General features: G+C 56.7%; 1 protein-coding gene and 1 non-coding gene across 5 annotated transcripts; both read right to left on the reverse strand.

The window, feature by feature from the left end:
* Nucleotides 1-529: 529 nt before the first annotated feature.
* Nucleotides 530-15,199, reverse strand: LOC102544473 (transmembrane protein 270). Of its 2 annotated transcripts, XR_012060977.1 has the most exons (5): nt 13,569-15,199; nt 10,329-10,444; nt 5,678-5,946; nt 1,302-1,450; nt 530-801 (listed from the first exon to the last, which is right to left on the reverse strand). It is a non-coding gene; the product is annotated as a transmembrane protein 270 (transcript). The 2 variants fall into 2 exon arrangements; XR_012060978.1 differs by lacking the exon at nt 10,329-10,444.
* A 73-nt stretch (nt 15,200-15,272) lies between these two features.
* On the reverse strand, nt 15,273-21,377 carry TMEM270 (transmembrane protein 270). Of its 3 annotated transcripts, XM_072942103.1 has the most exons (4): nt 21,304-21,377; nt 19,451-19,816; nt 17,704-17,835; nt 15,273-15,719 (listed from the first exon to the last, which is right to left on the reverse strand). In XM_072942103.1, exons 1-4 carry the CDS (start codon nt 21,373-21,375, stop codon nt 15,516-15,518), a joined length of 774 nt encoding a protein of 257 aa, XP_072798204.1. In that variant the 5' UTR covers nt 21,376-21,377; the 3' UTR covers nt 15,273-15,515. The 3 variants fall into 3 exon arrangements, with proteins under 3 accessions (XP_072798204.1, XP_072798206.1, XP_072798205.1); XM_072942105.1 differs by lacking the exons at nt 15,273-15,719; nt 17,704-17,835 and adding an exon at nt 18,944-19,263; XM_072942104.1 differs by lacking the exons at nt 15,273-15,719; nt 17,704-17,835 and adding an exon at nt 18,944-19,263 and having other exon boundaries at nt 19,421-19,816.
* Nucleotides 21,378-22,807: the final 1,430 nt, after the last annotated feature.

A 22,807-nucleotide genomic window follows, 5' to 3' on the forward strand; every position in this document is an offset into this window, starting at 1 on the left:
AGGTGGCCCCCCACCCCTCCCATCAGTGGGGAAGGGGGAGCCCTACCCTGACAGGGGGACCAGCTGGGAACGTAGCAAGAGCTGCCGGGAATGCTGCCTGCACAAGTCGCCTGGGGACGCAGCATCCAGACACCTGCCACGTTCCCTAGGCAGGGTGCCACGCGGTATCATCTGCCCGGTCTCCCTGAGCTGGGCCCTGGGAGGAGCACTATGGGCCGCCAAGCCCACACATCCACCTGCATGGAGCAGTTCAATGCAGCAAACACCTTCAAAGCCACGATTACACTTAATAACCCCTGAAGGAAGCCAAGCCTGGCACGTTTCCCCCTTTCTTCGGAAATGAGGGCCCAGAGTGGAATTTGCTGGCGGCCACACAGTTATTCAGAGGCTGATGCAGATTCTCACCCAGGATTGCTGCCTCCCACTCTGAGTTCTTTCCACTATACTTTGTCCTGACAGCAGGAGGCCACCAAGACCCTGGGCTCAGCCTGCCTGACCAAACCCCAATTCCACAAAAGAGCCTGAAAAATCAGCAAGTTCAATGTCTTCATTCTATAAAAAGATTAACTGGGATTAAAAAAAAATAAAAAGACAAAGGCTTGCTCATGGTCAGAGGGCACCAGAGGTGAAGGTGAGATTCTAACGAGGATGCTCATGGGTACCAAGCCTGGCAACTGATGCCAAGACAGCTGGTCAGCACTCAGTTTCCTTGGCCAAGAGGTGGGGGAGTAGTAGGAAGGCCTCCTGGAAGAGGTGTTTTTCCCAACAGTCCAGTCCTCTGTGATGCCCATTCAGGTGACCCTAGGTAGAGACAGCAATAGATCAATAAAAGGAAAATTGCAAAGAAGAATCAGAGGGTAAGCTATATTGCCCATGTGACCTCGGGATAGTCCCTCCCCCTCTCCAGGCCTCAGTGGTCTCATGAATACAATGGGGGCAAAGGATGCTGGCCCCAGGCAGGTCACACAGTGACTCACTAGCTCAAACACTCATGGCTCAGCGCTCGGACTAGCCCAGGGTTCCCAGATACTGACCAGATTTAGGAGCCCTCAAGTTCTAGTGGGGCACCTTGGGAGGGCAGGGATGCAGGTTGCCCCTGGCTTAGCTGGGACATAAGTCCAGAGAAGGGGACAGGTAAAGTCTTGGAGATAGGAATAGTCCTGGCAGGAGCTGGACAAGCAATAAATGGACAGAGGATAGAAAGTATGGGCGTGGGTGGTAGTGTCAGCAGCTTGGACCATATTCCATACATGATAGGAAACCAAAGAGATTAAGTAAGGCAGGGTTGTGGTCAGACTGACCATGGCTTGGGGAACACTGGCTCACGGAAGAAGTCATGGTCGAACAGCTCAGCAGTGGCTGTGGAGGCGGCAGCACAAGTCAAGAAGTCTTGGAGCAAGATCAGAGATTGAGGCTTTTTCTCTCCACATGAATCCCGGACTACGGAACCCTCGAAGACAAAAGAGGGACTTTGGTCCACAGCGTGGGCATCGGGAGGCAGGACTGGACTGATGACCAGGTGCTGACGCAGAGGGAGCTTGGCCATCACAGCCCTCTGCACAGAGGGGCCACCCCTGGGGCTGGAGCAGGTCACGCTGACCGAGGGCACAACGACCATCTGGCTCCCTGGGCTCCACCCAGCAGCCCTTGCTTGTGGCGCAGAATGGTTCCCAGAAATCAGCGATTCAAATATCCACATCGAAGCGAGGCAAAGCATGAGCGAAGATAGATTCAAGGAGGAATTCAGCCATTCTGAGCCAGTGAAGGCTCGCTGAGCAACTACTATGTCCAGGCTTGGGGCAGGTGTAGAGCGAGGTGGAAGGCAGGGAGGGGGTGGTGTAGCACCCAGAGATGCATGAGCCAGGTAGCTCCCAGGGGGACTGGGCAGTGGGCATCAGCAAGGACCCGGAAGATCAGGGCCTTGGCCGTAGAGAGGAGCTGGGAAGGAGAAGAGGCAGGAGGGCCCAGGGCGGTGGAAGGTAGGGGGATGCAGCAGGAGAGTGTGGGATGCCGGAGTCTGCAAGTGAGTGGGAAGCAGGGGAGAGGGAGGCGGCTGGGTGAGGGGACCTCACAGAGGGAAAGGGGCTCATTAGTCCAGCCTAACTCTGGTCTAGGAAGACCAGGACCCCGGAGCCCACCTTTCCCCAAACCGGCTGTCTTGCCAGGTTTTGGTGGAGACACAGAAGCAGGGCTACGGGCCATTTTCACCTTTTAAAAACCACAGACATCCACGCTGGGCACCGGAGCCAAATTTCTGGGAGAGACAGAGGCCCTGTGGGCGCTTCGCCTGACGTCAATCAGGGCTTCTCTTTTTGTGTCTGCGGCTTTGACAGGAGGAGGCCAGATTAGGGGGCCGAGCTGAGAGAGCAAGAGGACGACCAGAGGCCAAGTGCGGCCCCGCTCTTCTGACCTGTCCTCTTGTGTGCAAAGCGCTTGTTGGGGTGGCTTGGGGCCCTGCTGATGGGCAAGGCAGGTGTCACTTACCGGGCAGGTGCCAGGGGCTGGAGCATCTGGAGTCCAGTGCCAGGATGGGACCCCTCACCAGCCCCAGTCCTGAGCCCTAACATTTAAGCCAAACTTGTAGTCTGGGAGACTCTGAAGGAGGCCCTTTGACTACAGAGTCAGCACCATCCACTAAGGGATGGTAGATGCCTCCTGGGCTACAGACCCTCCCCCAGTGGGCTCCCAGGGGGGGTCTGTCCTGCTGCCCCTCCCTCCTCAGAGCAGTCCCTCCCTCCAGGCCAGAGCTCTCACAGTGGCCCCCCACCCACCCTTCCTGCTCCAGCCCTCTTGACATAGCTGCCCAAGCTGTCAGCTCCATGTTTCTGCGGCTCAGTCCAACTCCCCAGCAGTGAGCTTCTGAGACGGGGAAACTGAGGCCCAGAGAGGGCTGAGGGGTCCAGCCCAGGCATCAGGGCACATTTTGCTAAAGAAAGAACTAGACTGCAGTGCCCTTTCCACCCACCAAGCTTGGCCTCAGCCTTCATTCTGCCTCTGGTCCCCTTTATGAGGTTTCAGGAATCAGGGAGCAGCTGGTGACAGAGGCTGGACAGGGGGACAAGGGGAGGGGACAGAGATCGATTTTAACACATAACCTGCCCCAGTCAGCTCCACACAAGGGTCCGGTGCACACACTGAGGGCCTGGTATGATGCCAATTCAAGCCTTGACCCCAAGCCCAGAGTGACCCCAACAACCACCCTAGGCTAAACCCAACCATGACTGCAGACTGAACCTGACACCAAACTGAACCCCAATTCCACTCCCAGACTGAACTCCAACTTGAAACACAGGCTGATCCCTGAGCTCAGCCCAGACTGAGCTCTAACCCTAATCCTAATCCCAAATTAAATCTTGATCCTGACCCTGACCCCAAATCGAACCTTGAACCTAACCCCCAAGGCAGAGGCCTGGCCCAACATAAATAATCCAGGAAAACGCCAGGGAGACCAGGCTGTGAGCCACCCCCCTTCTCTGCTGCCAGGCCAGGCAGCAGGCCCCCCTGAATGTTGGGGCCACCCAGGTAAGGGGAAGAGAGAGGCAGCACAGGCCAGTGACACTTGTGTTACACTGGCCAGCACCAGCCTCACTGCCTGGTTTTAGTTTTATCAAATTGAGGGGTGTGGGATTGGGAGGGGGGTTCACAGCCTGCCTGCCTCTGTGCGAGGTGACCATGTGGGAAGAAAGGAAGGCTAAGCAGGGGCATCCAGGAGGAGACACTGGATGCATACGTCCCCCTGCATAGAGGATTTTCAGGAATGGTGGCCTGACCCAGAGGGAGGCCTGTTCCAGAAGGCGCCATGCCTCTATGGCATGGCGCCTTCCTCCAGGAGGAAAAGACCATTCCCTGGGCCAGCTGGACCAGGGCCACACTCTACAGAGGGTGGCTGTGCATGGGACCCCCTGCGTCTGGGCCTCATTTAACAGTAGGAGATACAGTGTTGGGGAGAAAGTGGTCCAAGTTCTCAGGGCTGGCTGGGTACTGGGGAACCCCTTCCCCCTCCCAGGTGCCCTGTGGTCTCTGAATGCAGGGCCAGGGCCCCAGGGAGGCCCGCTTGAGCCACTTTCCACATCGCCCCATTCCCTGGCCTCCATTCCCGCCTCACTGTGAGAACGTGCGCTTGCAGCACCGGGAAAAGATCAGCACGAAGGAATGTGCTGTCCAGGGTCCAGCGGACAGGATGGGCCCAACAGAGAAAGAGTGAGCAAGGAGAGCTCGGGGAGCTGGGAACGGGGAAGGGAAACAGAGATGTGCCAGGCAGCAGGCCAGGCAACGCCAGCCCAGCCATTGTTCCCAGACCCACAGGTCAGGTGCACTGGGACCATAGTCGAATCCCAGCCTCTGCTCAGCATGGCCCCAGACTTCCTAGACTTGCCTGCCTACCTTCTGTCCCAGACCCTGACCTCTGGGGCTGGCCCAGCCAAGGAAAGAGACAGACTCATCCTTTGCTCCCCCAGCTAGCTTGATGGGCCTCTGTCTGTCTTTCTGTATGTCTCCCCTCTCCTTCCTCATGTCCAGGTCCTTTCACAGTCTTACTCTGTCCAGACCTCCCTTGTGGGAGGGAGCTTCTGCTTTCAATGGCCTGATAAGCTAGCCCACCTGTGGGCTTTGATAACTGCTAATGGCTTAGACCTGCATCTTTAAATTGTGGTCCCCAGACTCATAACATCAAAGTCACCTGGAAACTTGTTAAATGCAAATTATCAGTCCCAACCAAGGCCTTCTCAACCAGCAATCTGTGTTTTAATAAGCCCTGCGGTGTCCTGTGCTGCACACTCAAGTTTGAGAACCGCTGACTTAGAATGTAACCTTGCTTAAGCCCACAAACATTGATAGAATTAATGAGTAATTGACTGAACGACAAAGTGGGTGAATGTTTCAAGAGGCCTGGTCTTATCCCCAGGCTTGAGTAGAACAGTTCTTTCATGCCCATCTGGTGTCCAAGAGAGTTGCAGACCAGAACAGGAAAGGGCTGACCAGCTGGGCTCCTTCTGAGATGGAGCAGGCTTTCAGACAACATCACTTGCAAAAAGCCCATCCAGTGGGCCTAGGGCCCAGGCAAACACAAAGAGGACAAGCCAGAGTTGATGGGAGGAAGGGGACCAGCGGGTCAATGGGATGTAGCATCCGGAATCTGGGACCTGGGAACCAGGCATGAAGGCAGAGGTGGGGACATCCAGTGGCAGGTAAGAATGTCTCTGGTACATGGCTGGAATTCAGGACTCTTATGCTGGGGAAGAATTGACAAGAAGGGCCCTGGGAGCAAACTGAGCCTCCATTACTAGAACTGGACACAAGATTGGACACTGATGACTTGGACATTAAACTTGGCTCCTTCAGAAATGCCCTAAACTGAGGTCAGGCCTGGCCGCTGAGTTTGGGGCTGAGCTGAGCCTGCCAGTGGAGTCCAGGGACCCCAGCTGAGGAGGAGACAGGGAGCTGCATGGTGAGAACCAGGCATGTTCTAAGTCTTGGTAGCTCATCCCAAAGTCTAGTCTTGGAGTCAGATCGCTCCTGAAGCTAGGATTGCCCTTCCCAGAACTTCACACCAACTTGATGAGTGAAATCTTCCCAGCTTCCCAACTGCCTGGGTCTTGCCCAGTCTCGGTCACAGTTGACTGAATCATGACTCATATTTTCAGAATAAGTTAGAGAGATGAGCAAGGTCTGTCCTTACCTCCTTGTTCTGTCCACCTGCCAGCTCTTCTCCATTCAGTGTCAAGCAAGAGAGGACAAATCACGTGGTCAGAGCTCCACACTTTCTTGACACCAGGCAACCTCCACGGCCAACTTCCTCCAACACTGAAAGGGTAATTTCCCACTTGACGTGAAAAAAGATGCATCTTTACCCACAGCCACCATCTCTGCTGGATAACTTGATGTTTCAAGTCCAAGAATCCCTGAGGTGTCCTCGAAACCTGCATGGCTGAGTATGTCCCACTTGTCCTAGAAAAGATGTCATGAGGAAAAATGGCACCTGTATCAAAGAAGTGTTGGAAACAATGCATACCAGGCCCCCTCCTTGGTAAATCAATGTCCTTATTAACAATTAAAAGTTCTGAGAAGTCCTGCAAGAGAGAAGCCTGTCTGACTGTCAAATGCAGTGTTTCCCAGCTCATTAGATCCAGAACTTTTTTTTTTTTTTGCCTCCCAAAACTACATTCTGTGGAACGTCACTTGGGAGACACACCCAAAATGCAAAGTGGCATTGCTCACTGCCATCTTGACACAGAGGAACTTCTTTCCAGAACTTCAGGGAGGAAAAGCAGAAGTCAGGGGAGAGTTTTATTAAAAGGCCCTGACGCCAAGAGAGCAGGGACCCTGGAGACCCACATGGCCAGGTGGTCTGGGCAATGTGGCCTTGAGGCAAAAGGGAGCGCTGGGCTCTCCCTCTCCCAGGTACCAGTTGATCTACAGCTTTCCCATCTGTAACTCAGGCACTTTTCGAGACCTAAGTAACAGTGCATGAACATCCCTCTTTCAACCTCCAGGAGACCCCATCTTCAGAGCCACTGACCCCAGAAACGGTGTCATCAAGCAGGAGCCTCAGAGAAGAGGCAAGCTTAACCAAGAGGGGAGGTCAGCTCTCTGCTGCATTATAGAAGAGAAAACCAAGAGCAGTCTGGAACAGCCAGGCTGCAAAGGAATGACAGCATCTCCCCGCAGCCCTGGGGGCAGGTACAGCCTCATCCTTTGGCTGGACTTGAACCAAAGACCAATCCACCTGATTCCCTAGCCCTACCCAGCTGGGCTCCCATTCTGTCTCCTTCTAGTTCCTCTGCATCCCCCAGGGCCTGGGGCGACCCCTCCAACCCTCCACCTGCGTGCTTTGAGGCCTCTGTCTTCTTAGGGGTGGAAGGAAGAAAAATCCTGTTACCACTCCCTCCCTCCCGCCTGGACTCTTGGCTGCCTTCTGAAGCCGGACAATACAGGGAAGTGTTTGCACCCAAACAACTCCACTGCTTCAGGAACTGCCTGACCCTGCCCAGGAAAGCAAAATTCTTCAGCTCCACCCTGCTGCCCTCTCAGTCTGGGGACCAGAAACCGAAGCTAACAGGGTGGCCCAGCAGAGAGGTCACCAGAGCAAAAGGGGTCATAGGCATCCCCAGTGAGGCGAGAGGGGAGTTCAGGGGTCACCACTCTCAAAGGACTGGGGCTTTCCCTCCTCCCCAAATCAGAAAGGGAGCTCTGCCCTGACTGCAGAATAGACAAAAGCCAGATTATCAACATTTATCTGGAGAGCCGTGGCTCTGGATTAATCTGGCCTGAAGATAATGTAAATAGCACTTTGATGTGATTTGAGAAATGTATTAATTCATTCAACAAGCATTTGCTGCACTTGGATTCTGGGCCAGGCCCCAAGCCGGGCACTGGGGATCTGGGGTGGATCAGCCCCCACCCTGCCCTGGAGAGGCCCACAGTCTAGGGGGAGAGAGAGACACCCAAAATGAAATAAGGGGGCAGATGGGGGCCTACTCTGCCCCAGCTGAAGTTCCTCCTGAGAAATGCCATTCTGGGGTTGGCTAAAATAAGAGCTCGAGGGATCAGGGCACGTGCGGGTAGGATGGGTTGGGGGGCCCCATCACCAAACGCACCCACGGCCATGGCCACCCAGCTCGGGAAGCCACAGGGTTAGCACAATTTGTAAAAGCAGACGTCCGTCCCCACGTTTGATAGACTGAAATGCCCTCCCAGAAAAAGCCCTTCGTTCCCATCGGGTCCGCTTTCCCCTGGCCAATCCCCACAGCCCTGAGGTGCAGGACACCAGGTACGAGCCAAGGCTGTAAAAAGCCACAAGAAGATGAAGCAGACTGAATTCTCCTGAGTGGCTGGCACAGAACCGCCCATGTGACACGGCCACAGGGTGACCTCCGGGCATTCCTGCGTACGGACCTTCTGTGCTCATCAGCTCCCTGTTTCCAGAGTGGAGTGGAGAGTGTGGGAGGGATGTCAGTGACCCCAGGCTCCCAGATTGACCCCAGTGGGGCGCGGACAGCAGCCTGCCTTTGATTAAACGGAGGCTGAGATGGAAGGAGGCGGGAAGACCGAGGCACGGGCTGCCGGGGGCAGCTCAGGTCAAGACAGCCAGCCTGCCTGTCACAGCCCCTCACGCCCACCTCACCGCCCCGCGTGCCAGAGTCTGTGTTTTTGTCTTTCTCGGGAGGGGGGAGGGGTGCGGCTCGGAGCCTTGAGTGATGAGTTAAGTGACAATGAATTTGCACCACATGGAGCCGGGGCTTAAGGGGAAAGTGTTTTGGTGAAATGCAGCTGGGATTTCATCAGCCCCCCCACCCCACAGACAGTACAAAAATAGTCCGGGCCAGGCAGGCTCTGACCCACAGGCCTGGCCCAATTTCCCGCCCCCTGTCCTGGAGAGAGGCTTGGAGTGGCCTCTTTCCCTGAATCTGAGTTTCGTAATCTTTCCTTGTTGTTTTGGTCGCTTGTTTGTTGACTAGCCTGGTTTGTCTGGGAGGGTTTGCTCCCTGACAAGCTCCCTGCTGCTTGGCCCAGAAGAGAGAGTGAGGCAGGAAGACCCTCTCTCAGTGGGTCAGTGACAAGGCCCACTGGAAAGACTGTCACAATGATAGCTGGGGGGCTGGTTGGGGCACCCTGTGGCCTTTGGAGTGTGGGTGGGTGAGGGACACTGGACACTAGGGTGGGAGGTGGGCTTCATCCAAGCAAGAGCTAGAAGGCCCCGTCAACATCACAAGTCCAGCCCCATTCCTTGGAGGGGGAAACTGAGGCCAGAGGCAGGAAGTGAATGCTCCAAGGCACGGGAAACTGTTAACAGCACAACCAGGATTCATTCCAAGTACCAGGCCCCAAGGGCCTCGCACCAAGGAGGCATCCACCATGTTGATGGATTGGGAGTGTGGTCAAAGCCTTCCATACCAATCCTTGGCTCAGAGGAAGGAAACAGAGGGAAAGCTGGGCCCCCCAGGCGGACATAGAAGGCAGGCAGGCCTCCACCACCCTGAGCATCTGTGATCAATAATCTCCTTCCTCCAGGTGCAATGGTGAAAGCCACTTCCAAGGGCCCTTCCCAGGGTTGGGAAGGAACAGGGCCCACAGGACAGCAGTTCCCAGAGGGAGAGAGATGCACCTGCAGTGAGGCCAGGGGCTGTTGGGATGGGGAGCAGGGCAGGGACACCCCCAGGTGAGGGGCTAGAGACAAAGGCCCCGGCCACAGTGTCCCTCAGACCAGCTGACGGGGGCTGCAGACCTGATAGTCCAGAGTCACAGGTGGAAATCTTAGCTCAGCCCAGACCCCTAGACCAGGGCTGGACCCTGCCATCCTGGGGGTTGGAGTGATGGCCCTGAGTGAGCAAGGCTGCAAGGTCACAGGTGTTCAAAGTCCACTTTGAGAACCAGTCTCCTATCCTGAGCACTCGGATTACTGACCAGAGCAGTGAGGCTAAGAGAGACCAGGTCCTGGGGACCAGAATGGACAGAGTAGCTGATCTGAGCACTGGGACCTTGGCAAGTGGTAGCAGAAGGGGCCTGGATTCAGACTGACCTGGGCTCTCCCTCAAGTTAATAACATAATGGATATCAAAGGACTGTACCCTGGGATGAGGGGCCAGGAGGGGCTACCGGAAGTGCACCTGGGGAGCCTGTGGAGGTCAAGCCAGGGCCCGTGTGCAGCCCACGGCGGTTCCTGAGCCTGCCTCCCCTTCTCCCGACGTCCTCAGCCTGCCCGGGGGCTGGAGGAGCAGCTGTGAGGGCTGAACCAGTAGAGTTCTCCTCTTACCAACCTCAAGAGTATAGAGTCAAGATCATCTGGGTCTTCCCAGAGCCTCTCCCACTTTCTCCTCCAGCTGGGACCCCCAGAGAGAGCCAAGACCCCCAGGACCACAGGGCAGGACCTATGTGGGTCCTTCCTGCCTTGGTCTCCCCATGCAGGGTCAGGCCAGAGCACCTCAAACGCACACAGGAAGAGTGGTTGGGGCACCGGGATCCCCACTGCTGCCCCCTGCTCCGCTGACTCAGAGACCCAGCCTGCCCAGAACCCCCTGCTGGCCTGGCTCCCCACCTCACTTCCAGAGGGTTTCCGCTCCCTTTCTCTCCCATTGTTTTCCTCCTTGGTCCCTGGCCAGCCCCCAAAGGCCAGGCTGAGCCCTGTTGAAGCCAGTGCAGCTAAGGAATGGAGGCATCCAGCTGGGGCTCTGGGAGGCCTGGCCCAACCCCAGGAGTTTGGGGAGTGGGGGGGAGGTTTCTTCCCAATCTTCCTGGCATGGGTGGGAATTAGGGGCTCGGTGAGTTGGGGAGTGGTGGTTAGACAGGCCTGCTTTTGAATCATTTGTCAGCCATGTGGAGAAGTGACTGACCTTCTCTGAGCCTCAGTTTCTTCCTCTGTCAAGTGGAGATGATGATAACACCTCCCTGCCATGGTTGCGGGGATTGAGTGAGATACGACACCATGGGCAGGTCCTAATGGTGGTACCTAGAACAAAGGAAGTACCCAGTAAGGGTGGCTGCCATGTCTGTGCCAAAGACGGGCAGGGACTCAGGGTAGAAGATGTTGGCAGAAGGTACCAGTGGAATAAGGAAGGTTAGTCTGAGCTGTCCAAAGATGATGCCCATGGCCCCAGAATGCCCTCTCCTCCTTCCGTCTGCTTAGTTCCTCTGGTAGCTCCGATGGCGACAGGCAGACAGACAGAGCAAAGCCCCCCGACCACATTCATATCCATGGAGACCCCCAGCCCCAGCCCTGGAAGTTCTGAGGGACCCTCAGACAGTGTCCCCACTTCAGAAGCAGATGTTCCCCCACGACACTGGGCACAGGGCAGGTAGGCTCCATGCTGACCCTCACGAGCCCAGCAGCCCCGGTTTCCTACCTTCCAGAAGAACCAGTGGAACCAGCCTTGGCAAAGCCTGTTCTGATTGACTTGGCAAGGCATGGAACTGCCCTTGGCTACCCAACACCTCACCCGGAGGCCTGGGGGACTGGACAGGATGGCTCCTGTACCTCAGCTGGTCTGCTTCTCCTCCTGGGCCAGGGACGACAGCGTCACTCCTCAGGGCCTAAGAGCCACCTCTCTCTCCTCTCTCTCTGTCCCTCTCTATGTCTACTCTCTGTCCCCCCACCCACCCCACTTGCAGAGCAGCAGTGAGGAGCAGTGGTTAAGGACACAGACATTGGAAGCAGACTACGTGGTTTAAATCCCAGCTTTACCATCCAATGGCTGAGCGGACCTTCTGTGTCAGGCTCCCTGTCTGTAAAATGGGTTAGTAATAGCAACAGTACCTCATTCCAGGGAGGCTGGAATGAGTTAATACAAGTCCTCTGAATGGTATCCAGCTCAGGGTGAAGACTCAATAAATGCTCGCCCTCGTTATTTTTTATTTGTGTCTCCGTCTTGCATGTTTGTTGAGTCAAATTTTCCATGGGTAAGGGGGTGCAGAAGGAGGCATGAAGCTCTGCGGTCTAAACTGCCTCTTGCTTCAGGGCCTCCGGGCTAGAGGCTACAGTACTAAAGGATTCCTTTCAGTTGGGGCCAGTGATGCTCTGATAAAGCTCGACCACAGGATGTGGAATCGTCGGGCTGTGTGCTCACACCCCAGGCCTTGGAGGCTGGACCAGCTGAGGCCTTTCTGGGCGGGGAGGCAGCAAAGCCCTGAACCCAGACCACAGGCTGGCAACACTTTTGCATCCCCAGTGCCCTTCTCTCCCTGCTTCACCCCCGCCACCTCCATGCCAAATATCTGGCCTCCCCTCCACGGCTACTTGTCCCTCCCTTCCTAGGAGGCTGAGAGTCTCAAAAGCCAGCATCCCAGCATTCCAGACACTTGGAATTATAGGGCGTGAGTGCAGTGCTAGAAGGCTGTCTAACACAGCTCTGGTTTCCTTGCGAGAATAGCCTCTGCCGTCTTCCTGAAGGTAAGCAGCCCTGCCGGTTGGGATCCCCCTGAGATGGGGAGCTCACTACCACAATGACTTGAGCCTGCCATGTGCTTTCATTCATTAGGGTCCCACTTTCCCAGTGAGGTCAGAAGGGTAGTGTTCCCCACTGAGGGAGAACCAGTCCAGGCCACCGCTGGCCAGTTCCCACAGCTTGAATGTTTCCTCCAACCCAGACCTGCCTCCCTCCCCAGCTACCCCATGGCGGGTCTCTGCGCCAGCAGCTTCGTGCCCCAAGGTTGTCTTTCCTGTGCGCCAGCCCCAGTTCCCTCGGACCACCTGCTTTTTCAGGATCTCTTTTCTGAGGCTGAGGCCTCTGGGGAGACATCTAAGCCCCATTCTGCCAAGCACAGCTATTGGCAGAGAAGGGAGTAAAAGAGGGGCACATTGCGTGAGGTGTGCTCCATGATGGGGACTCTGTGCAGTCCCCTTGACAGCTGGCGACTGGTCACCCTGCAGCACCCTAACACCCTGGGAGGGGGTGGACAGGCAGGCAACACTGGGGGCCCTAGAGGCTCTTTCAAGCAATGCCAAGAAGCTGCTGGGTGAGTTGGTGCAGAGTGACAGCTGTCACCACTCCTGGCAGGGGGTATGTGTCTACATTGTGTCAAAGCTCAGCTATTCCCAAGGCAGCCCCCAGGAGAAGCTCTCTGAGCTGTGTTATCCAGAAGGGAAGAAGGAGCCCTCTGCACGCAGGGCCCCCGCCTCAAGGAACCCAGGCAGCGCGAGCTTTGGCCCCAGCAGGGCCTGGGGTGAGGCAGGATAACCACAGGGCTCCGGCCCTCCAGATGTGCAGCCGGCATTCCGCCATGGAGACAGGGCGGAGCAGCAGCCAGGGGCCCAGATGGGCTGCATTAACCTGGGAGCAGGCTCTTTGGGACCCAGATGCTCTGTGTTTAGCCGGCTAGCCGGCTTTCGGCTCCAGATGTGGGCCTGGGCTTGGGGCAGGACACAGCTCCAGATGTGTATGTCCTGAGCAAGAGGGCTATGGGGGCCTAGGTCTTTGGGGGCTGGGCCAAGGGGCCTCCCTACTCACACCCTCTCCAGCACCCCCAACCCCAGCCCATGGGCCCCATGGCTGAGAGGACTTCAAGGTTCACAAAAACTCTGACTCAGGAGCCACAGAACCCAGAGGCTCTTGCCTCGTTTCATAAGCAGGGACAGAGCCCAGGGACCTGCCCAGGGTCGTGCAAGCCCGGGACTGGCTGGACCCCCAAAGGGAGCAAAGTCTGAGGTCCCTCAGACCACAGGCAGCTTGGCAGGTGTAGGGGGAAGGCACTTTGTGGCCGGGGGCCTGCCTCTCCCTGCCCCCACACAGACACTCTCGGCCCCACACAATCAAGTGACCTGGACATCCTTGGCTGAGCAGTGGGAGGAGGCACTGCCCTGACCTTTGAGGCAGGATCCACAGGGTGGGGAACGCAGTCCAGCCCTGGGAGGAGAATCTCAGAGGGGGCAGCCTTGACCTGGAGGTCCCACCCCTCAGCCTCCCCCTAGTCCGAGCAGTGCTGTTCCATGTGGGGAGTGGAGGGGCAGGAGCCCAGCTTGGCAAAGACCTGGGCTGACTGCTGAGCCTCTGACCCTGGGTGCTCGGCCACCAAGCTGAAAAGAGGCGCTTCTGCTCACCGCATGCTCCCCGTATGCGGGCCGAGTGCAAGCCCCTTACCTGCCACTTAGGTGCCTCACAGCTCCCGGGTGGGGTGCGGTGTCCTCATCTCAGGGATGGCAGCTCCCAGAGGAGACTGGGCCGGGCCAGGCAGGGCCAGGCAGGGCTGGAGCAGCAGGGAGCAGCCCATGGCCCAGGCTTGATCTCAGACCTGGGGCTCTGCAGGCTGGGGCCTCCACATGGTGCCTGGGAAAAGACTTCATAACGGAGCCCAGAGGAGGTGCCCTCCCTGGGCCTGACCCTCCTCCCTCCATGTAGCGCATCTGCTCCTTATGGTGGGGCAGCCTAGAGGAGCCCAGAGACCCTGCAGCAGCCCCTCCTTGATGTCAGGGGCTCCCCCTCCCCACCCCTCCCAGCAGGCCCTAGACATGTGGCTAAGAGGGCAAGGATGGAGGCCAAGGGCAGGCCCTCAGGAAAGCCCTTCATCCTCTAAGCTTCAATCCCCATGTCTGCACAGTGGCCCCAGCTCTGGACTCAGCCAGGACAACATGGCGGCCACAGAGGGCAGAGGTCAGGGGTTAAGCCCACCTGACCACGGCAGCTGCCAGGGGGCCCAGCCTAGAGGGGAGGGGTGAGCAGACACAGCGCCTCCTGGGCATCCCACGGCCTCCTAACCCTGCCCTGGCAAAGCAGCCCAGAAGAGGGTCAGCAGGACCTGTACAGTCTGGCCTGGGTGGGGAGGCTGGCTAGGGGACCCAGCTGAGGAGAGAAACACTAATAGGTTATGTCAGGCGAGCGCTCTGGGGAGGGGGCCGCACCTCTCAGCTCTGGCAGCCCCACCTGGCGCCCGTGCCCCAGAGCTGGGGCCTGGAGAGAGATGCTGGCTTGCTTCTGAGTGCAGCATGAGGGCCAGGGAGGGGGCTGCTGGCCCCTGAGCGGGGAAGCCTCATTTAGCCATGGTAGCCAAGAAGGCAAGACAATGATGAGCCCCCAACCTCTATCGGGCCCCTGTCGGGTGGTAAACAAAGAGACACCCTCCATGGGCTACAAGTCTGTCTGAGCCTATGTGTAGTTCAACTTGGTGGGGAGCAAAGCCCTGGGACGACCCCCACCCCCAGCCTCAGGAGGGTCCTCTCACATCCCCTCACTTCCTCCTCCACCCCCACCCACAACCCAGGGTTCCAGGGTCCCATCGCCGAGTCAGGGGACCCTGATTTCTCATCCACAGACTCTCACTGTTCTGCCCAGGGTCTGCCCAGCACTCCCTCATCCTCCGAGATGCACCTTACAGCCCCTAACACCACTGTCCCTCTTGGGGTTGGGGTGGGGTCAGGAGCTGGGGCACAGGGAGAGGCCTGAAAGTGAGCCCCACTCCCAGGGCTGTGGACTCCGCGGAGGGCTAGGAGCTCAAGGAAGTAGAAGGGGTGCTCGATGCAAAGGGGGGGTCAATGAAAGGCCAGAGACAGGCCTGGGACTGAGGAGGGGGCCCCTCACAATCATGGCTGGGCAGCCAGGGCCCTGTGTGTCTTGGCCGAGCAGGACCCCTGGGCCGCCAGGTATGTAACAATTCCAGCCATTTCCTGCCCTATTAATGAGAAAGGGGCTGATATAAATACACGCTCAGCATAAATAAATACAGGCCAGGCCCCGGACTGCATAGCAGACAGATTGCGTGGAGCTGCTGGCCAGCCCTGCAGCCAGTTCCCCCCACCCTGCCCGCAGCCCTCCCGCCATCGCCCCCCACTTGTTTTCCTCCAGCAGGCCAGGGCCCCTCCACACTCACAGGCTTGAGACAGATGGACTGACCACCCTCCCTCTCGGCCTCAAAACAAGGACCCTGTGGCCCCTGGGAAGGCCTGAGGCCGGAGAGAGGGAGATGGGGTTCCCAGTGCCTCCCACACCAGGCCTGGAGTGGGTGCCACTCCTGCACAGACCTGGTGTCAGCCCTGTGAGGCCCAAGGCTATGGTTGTACCTGATGGCAGGTGGGGAAACTGAGGCTCACGGGGTTAAGGAACTTGCCCAAGGTCACAGAGACAGAAGGTTGTGGATGCAGGATTCAAACCCGAGGCTCTCTGACCCCAAGGCCTCTGATCTTCCCACTGCCGGTGAGGAGAAGTCAAGAGCAGATTCACATCCTCCTCCTTCCTCCCAAGCTCCAGCCCCGCGATGCCAGGGCCCCTGGAAGGCCCAGGGGGACTTATGTTCAGGATCTGGAAGTGTAAGCATCATGGAGCCAGATCTCAGCTTGTGTAGGGACTCCATCCAACAGAGCTGCACAGGCCGGCCCCCTCCTCTCCAGCTCGAGACCACCTCCTAGCAGGGGTGTCCAGGAGGCCTATCTCCTCTCACAGGATTCTCCCTGCTCAGTGTTGCCCCAACACAGGTGTCAGCCTGTGTCCTAGGACCCAGCCTAGATCTGCCCTGGGCACAGATCAGCAATGGTGGCTGAGGAAACCCAACTACCGAGAAGGGAGGAGCCTGACAAAGTTCACACAGCGAAGGCCAGATGTGGGGCCTTTCTCTCAGCTGCCGTCCATTCCTCTCTTCCAGGCCTCATTCAATTGCCACCTCCTTTAGGAAGGCTTCCAGGCCTGCTCCCAGCCCTCCTCTGCCTTCAAGCCTCTGAAGTCTTCTCTCACGATATGTCTTAAGTGGGCACTTAGCCCAGGGCACAGCCACACGAGAGTGCCACCTACAAAGCCCCAGTGTGGAGAGTAGGGGTCTAGGCCTTTAAAAGTTGCAGACTCATCATCACCAACAGCCAAAGATCTTGGCGCCAACTGTTCGAGGGGCAAGTGGAGCAGGTGGGCATGCCCAGGACAGCAGGGTCCCTAAGCCCCAGCTGGTCCCCTAGCTCCACACTACCCCTGGTCCAGGGCCCTGGCTAGGCCCTCTCCCTCTGGCAGGCTGGGCCCATGACCTATTTGCCCCCAGCTCCTGCTCCAGCCCTGGTCCCTTCTGCCTGTGCTCACTCTAGCCTTATAAGGTCTCAGCCCCAGACCTGCAGGGATGAGCAGGAGGGGTGTAAGTATAGCACGTGAAGGGTCAGAGAGGAGCTCCCCAGGGCCAGGGTCCCCTCCAACCTGCACCCCTCCATCCCCTCCCCAGGCAGTTCTTCCAAGGCCCACCCCATACCATGCTTCAGAGCTACTTCGTTGGAAATACTGAAAGCAGAAGCTGACCCAGAAGACCTCAACGCAGCCATCAGAAAGGACAAGGCATCCATGTGGACTGACTTGGAAATGGGTGGGAGGCATATTGTCAAATTCAAAATGCAATTTGCCTAGCGATACATATCTGTAGCGTATAATCAGAAATCCCTCAGCACAATCTACTGGTGTACTGAGTGCAGCCACTCAGGTTTGCATGTATGTAAAGAATCATGGCTGGAAGGGTATGCCACACACAGCTGACCCTGTTTCTCTCAAGTTTAGAACCAGAAAAGAAGGAAACATTTCTACCTATGTATTTTTTGGTAATTAAAAAAAATTGGGGGGTGAGAAGGGATAAACTGGGAGTTCAAGATTTGCGAACACTAACAACTATACGTAAAATAGATTTAAAAAAACAAATTTCTTCTGTAGAGCACAGGGAACTATATTTACTATCTTGTAGTAACCTATAATGAAAAAGAATATGAAGGGGGAAGGGTGTGGCTCAACAGGTAGAGTGCATGCTTAGCATGCACATGGTCCTGGGTTCAATCCCTAGTACCTCCTCTAAAAATAAATAGACCTAATTACCTCCCCCCAAACAAAAAAATAAATAAATATAAAGTATTTTTTAAAAAAGAAAAAGAATATGAAAATGAATATATGTATGACTGAAACATTATGCTGTACACCAGAAATTGATACACTGTAACTGACTATATTTCAATTAAAGAATAATTTTTTTTTTTTTTAGTAGAAGGAAAAAATACCGACTTTCTGCCCAGGGCTGTGCGAGACTTGTCCCTGGTCGCAGCCTCCAGCCTAGCCCTCAGCTCCATCTTGGCTCCTGTCCTCTCTCCCTGTGCACAGGTACTTGCCATCCACCCCCTCCCCTCTTGGCCTTTGAGGCTCTTCTCCATCGGCTCCCTCCCAATAGCCCAGGCCCCACGAGCCCCAGCCCAGCTTGGTCCCTGGCAGCTCAAGGGCCATCCAGCTCCACAGGCCTGCTCTGGGGCCTCCTTCCCACTGCCCCAGCCCCTACCTTCAACAGCAGGCCAACTTCACACACTTCTGCACTCAGCTTTCCCTGTATGCTCTGTGTGCGTTCTGGAATCTGCGTTGTGTCTACCCCTTTGCCAGGGCCTTGCAGGGCCTTCCTCAGCAGGTGTTCTGCCTAGTCGGCCAGATGGAAGCCCTTCAGACATCTCCCCGCAACATTTCCACTTCTAGAGAAACTCTCAGGTTTGGGCCAAGTCCTCAGACTTGGAAGAAGGGCCTGGAAGTTCACCCCATACCCACCCTGGGCCATCTGCAGGCTTATATGAGAGGCAGGGCAGGAATCCGGGCCTAACTTCCCTTTGGAACCCGAATTGAGAAGGAAAAAGCAGGGCAGAGCTCTCTGGAATGTCTTCCCGTGCTCACACCACCCTCTAGATGGGAATGAGTAAGGGGTGATCACTGACTCCCAAGAAACCATCCCTTCCCCTCTGCTCACAGAATCCCTCACCTAAGGGTGGAGTCTACGGGAATCTGACCCATGCAGCTTGAGCTTGCGTGGCTACGTCAGCCCCCCATCAGCAGGACCTGGGCAGCAGGGCTGAGTAATGAAACACTGCATGTTTCCCTCTCCCTAGAGGAGATGGATCTGTGGGTGGATTTGTGGGTGAGTGGGGGGGTGGGGGTGGATGGATAGGTAGGTGGGTAGACAGGCTAAGGGATGGCTAGGAGGATGGGTGGATGGATGGATGGATGAGTGGGAAAATGAGTGGCCAAGTGTGTGAGTGGATGGATGGGCTAGTTGCAGACTGGCTCAGGAATAATAACTTCTCAAAGGAATTTTTTAAATCTCTGAAATGTGAGGCCCTGGCACCCTCCAGAGGCCAGAGTCTCTAACTACCCATAGCCCCTAAAGCGCTGGGCATCAACAATCTTGAGAACCAGGGGCCTGGACCAAGATAAAGTTAGGAGTTTTAGGAAACAAAACAGGTAGGGCCCAGTGCTGGCTCCTCCCCTGACTCACTCCCAGGACTTGGGAATGTTCAACCTTCTGAGGCTCAGTTTTCTAGTCAGAGAAATGGAGCTGATTGAACCTGATGCCTGTGTTGCTACAAAACAAAATTACGTGTGTCAAGTGTCTGAGATGGTTACTTGGCACGTATGAGGTGATCATAGAATGTGGTTTCCTTCCCAGAGGCAGCCCTAGGGCAGGCGTGCACGCACTCACGTCTCTCCCGCCCAGTACAGAAGAGGGACGGAGAGTGAGCCCCTAGCCCAGACCAGACAGGAGAGGCAGGAGGGGATACATTTATTCTCCAGGGTTCCCAGGCTCTGGCAGAACTGGCCCAGCCTTGGGAGCCCAGGGCTCAGGGAGTGGCGACTCAGACCAGAGCCCCGAGGCCTCCTGGGGCTCGGCCTCCTGGGCCTGGGCCAGCTGGGCTGTGTGCTCAAAGGCAGCCTGCAGCAGGTGGGAGGCCAGGCAGGTGGTCCAGGTGACGAGGTAGGCCACGTGCCAGGAGGTGCGCGCGGTTGTGCTCTCCGCCCGCCGGTACAGACGCTTCAGCAGCGCCAGTAAGTCCAGCACCACGCGGTTCTCCAGCAGAGCCTGGAGGGGGCAGCTGACGGGCAGGGGGCCACCCGGAGCGCACAGGCTGCACCCCGAGGCCGCCGGCCCCCACCCAGCCTTGGCCCCGCCCAGCCTTGGCCCCGCCCAGCGCCTCCGGCCTGCCCTCCCCAGCCCGGCCCTCACCCGACCCGCCCACCTTCCTGAGCAGCCAGCCCAGGCCGCCCACCTTCCGGCACAGTCTCCAGACCAGCAGCAGCAGGATCAGGGCCACCAGCATCAGGCCGTGCAGACACGACAGCAGCAGGTCCGTCCAGGCAGCCGCCGACAGGCCCAGCCGCTGCGGGGCCAGGCCCGAGGCCCGGGCACAGCTGCGCATGCCCGCCCACGCCAGCCTGGGCGCCCGCAGCACCAGCCACACGGGCACCTCCATCAGGGCCAGCCCAGCGCGTAGGACCCGCCCCACGGGGCAGGCTGCAAGCTCGGGGGGCGGGCGGGACCCCCGGGCCTCCTGGGTCAGCCCCGACAGCCAGTGGTTGAAGAGGATGATCTTAAGGAGCAGGAAATGGTAGAGGTGGGCCCGGTTCTGAAAGAGCTGCAGGAGGAGCAAGACAGTCATCACCCACTGCCCCTCCTTTGGGGCAAGAACCCTACCTGTCCCGAGTTTTTGGTTTTCTATTTTATTTTATTTTACTTTAATTATCCCAAGGTTTATCATAGGGATGGGGCTGCCAGACCACCTTGGGCCGGGCCCTCCCCTTCTCAGGGCCTCAGTTTCCCCCCCCACACGAGTGATCCAGTCTTGGGAGGGAGCCTTAGAATGTATTTCATATTATGTTAGATGTTCTCTCCTTTGGATTTAAATGATTATTTACAAACCTCCAGGCTCAAGGAGGTGGATTTATTATCATTATCATCTTCATCCTCATTATTCTTATATAAGGAACGACCATCCCCCTCAGTCCTCTAATCCTGCAGGATTTGAACCCAGGGCATCTCCCTCTCCCAGGCGGCTGGGATTCCTTCATACTCGTTGTCTCCTGCTGTCATGAGGGCAGCTGGGGGCAAAGGGCAGGGCCGCTAGGGGTAGGGACATGTGAGGCACGGGGGGCAGTGACAGAATTAACGACTGACTGAGTGTGAGGGGTGAAGGGGGTACCCAGGAAGATGTCCAGATTCCTGCCCTGGGCGACAGGGTAGATATGTTTCCCATCCCCCGGGGGAAAGAGTGGGTTCCGATGGGGAATGAGGCTGTAAATGAGAAAGATTCACTTGAGTTCTGGGGCTAAACAGCCCCTCATCAGAGCCCTAAAGCCTCCTGCCCCTAAGCATTGCCACCCCACCAATCTGGACCCCGACTGTCCCTGTCACAGGACCACCTGGAGCCCTAGGAGGCAATGTGGGAGGCAGCCATCAGGGCTGGTTGTGTGCCCCACCGTGGGCAGAATCACGGTGGAGCCTTGCTGGGAGAGGTAGGGAGTCCAGGGGTCTAGCTAGGAGAGGAATAAAGATGGAAGCAGGAAAAGATATGATAATTTTTTTTTAAAAAGCTGGAAGCAGGAAACAGGAGCTGCACCCACTCCTTAGCTCATAATATTGGAACCCGGAAGGAGAGAAACCTACTATAACTCACATGATCCTATGAGATCGGTTATAGGAGCAGAAACAGACTCAGAGAGGTGGCGTAATTTGTGTAAAGTTACACAGCTAAAGAGTGGAGCAGTCAGGATTCCAGTCCAACTGTGTCTGTCTCTCTACCGCACTGGGTGAGCTCCCCTTTCCCGGCCACGGGAGCAGACCCAGGGGACCTTCTTCTGATAACTCAGCCCACTGAGGAGTTGTAATGTGGAGACATGGCCCCGGTGGTCAGTATTTGCCTGTTTAAAAAAGACGGATGGGAGGGGCCATGCTTAACCCACAGAACTAACCCTTTACAGAGAAAATTCCAGCACTGTGGCTTGTGGATGGGGCTTCTGAGAGCTGTCAGATTAGTCCAGCTTGTTCCACCAGCAGGGACAGGTTGGTGGGGGTCCAGCAGCTCTGAGGCGGCCCCTGCCTCTCAGCCACCTGACCCCCACTCACCAGTGTGGAGAGCCTCACCACCACCAGCAGAGTCCCCGAGAGGCTGGATCTGATCGGAGGGATGGCCTCCATGTCTGGCCCTCTTACCTCTCCTCCAGTTAGGAAAGACAGGGTGACCTCACAGATACCACAGGGTGGGGGCCAAGTTACCGTGGGGACCAAATTGCCACAAAAGGTTCCCCTTCACCTGCTCCCCGCCCCATCACTGCACAAAAACTGAGGTTTTGGTCCTCCACCGCCTGTCCACTTCCTTGTCGGAGCCTGCTCCAGGGGCCATCGACTCCATGAACCTCTGGCCGGTCCAGCACAGGCAGCTGCAGCAGCTTGAGGATGCTGTACCTTCCCCCGTCCTTCCACATCCCGAAGGATCAAAGCCCTAGGAAATAGACATTTTACCTCCAGGGCCTCAGGTGACAGAATGTTCAGAGGCAGAAGGAAACTTCAGCTGCCCAAGTCTGGAAGCTCCTACCTAAACCCCCCATTCTTTCTTCTCACATTTTGCTAAAGGTTGGTCCCTAGTCACAAAGCAGAGCAGTGCGGCTGTGACCTTGATGCTCAGATCTTCGAGATGTGTCCGTGGGGTCTGAGGCTGGGTTAGAGGACGCAGGGGAAAGGAAACATGCTGATCTAAAGGGCTCAGAGTGTCCTGGAAAGAGGCATTCCCTGAGGAAAAGAGGGCAATTTGTTGAGCAAGATCCCTCAGGGCCACAGGCTGCCTGGAGCATCCCAGAGAGGTTTCTGAAGCCAAGGACCAGAGTCAAAGGCTTAGAATTCTGGGAGAACCCAGACACTTGATCACAACATGTCCTCCACTGGCTTTCCTGTCTGGGTCCCCGCAGATGTCCCCAAGGGCCTTCTAGAAATTTTTTAAAAACACGTCCTCTGGTGGACAGGGTCGTGTGAGCGCAGGGCCCTGTGAGCAGAGGGCCTCTCTGCTGGACCCGCCCTTGCGCACAGCATGATTTCAGTCTCACTGGCTCCCTCAGCAAGGACCCTTGTGCAGGATACAACCTGCCCAGCTGTACATGGCAACTTGCCATAATGAATCCCTGAAAGGGCAAAGGAGACCTTCGCCCAGGGCAAGTCCTGTTCACCCATTTGTTTCCGCCTCCAGAACAACAGCTAGGGTCTGGAGGGTGCAACGAACAAAGTGCCTCCACTCTGCCTTCGGCTGTTGCCCTTCCCCCACCTGCCCTCTATTCTCCGACACTATGGCCCTGAGGGGTCGCTGGGGCTTCAGGCAGGCCTCCTTGAGCTAAGTTTTGAAGGATGTTTCCAGAGGAGTTTTCCAGAGAAGAAAGTGTGAAGGATGGTCCAGGCAGGGGGAACAGCAGGAGTCCAACAATTTGGTATCACTAGAGCATACAGTGGGACGAGGGAGGGACACAAGGCAGGCGGTGAGGTTGGCAAGGGCTACACAGGTCATGGAATATTCCATCAAATGATAGGAGCCCCTGAAGAGCCGATGCAGCAAGGCACTGGAGACTGACCATTGGGGGATTTA

Source organism: Vicugna pacos, chromosome 18 (genome assembly GCF_048564905.1).
Source record: "Vicugna pacos chromosome 18, VicPac4, whole genome shotgun sequence".
Classification (NCBI taxonomy): Eukaryota; Metazoa; Chordata; class Mammalia; order Artiodactyla; family Camelidae; genus Vicugna; species Vicugna pacos.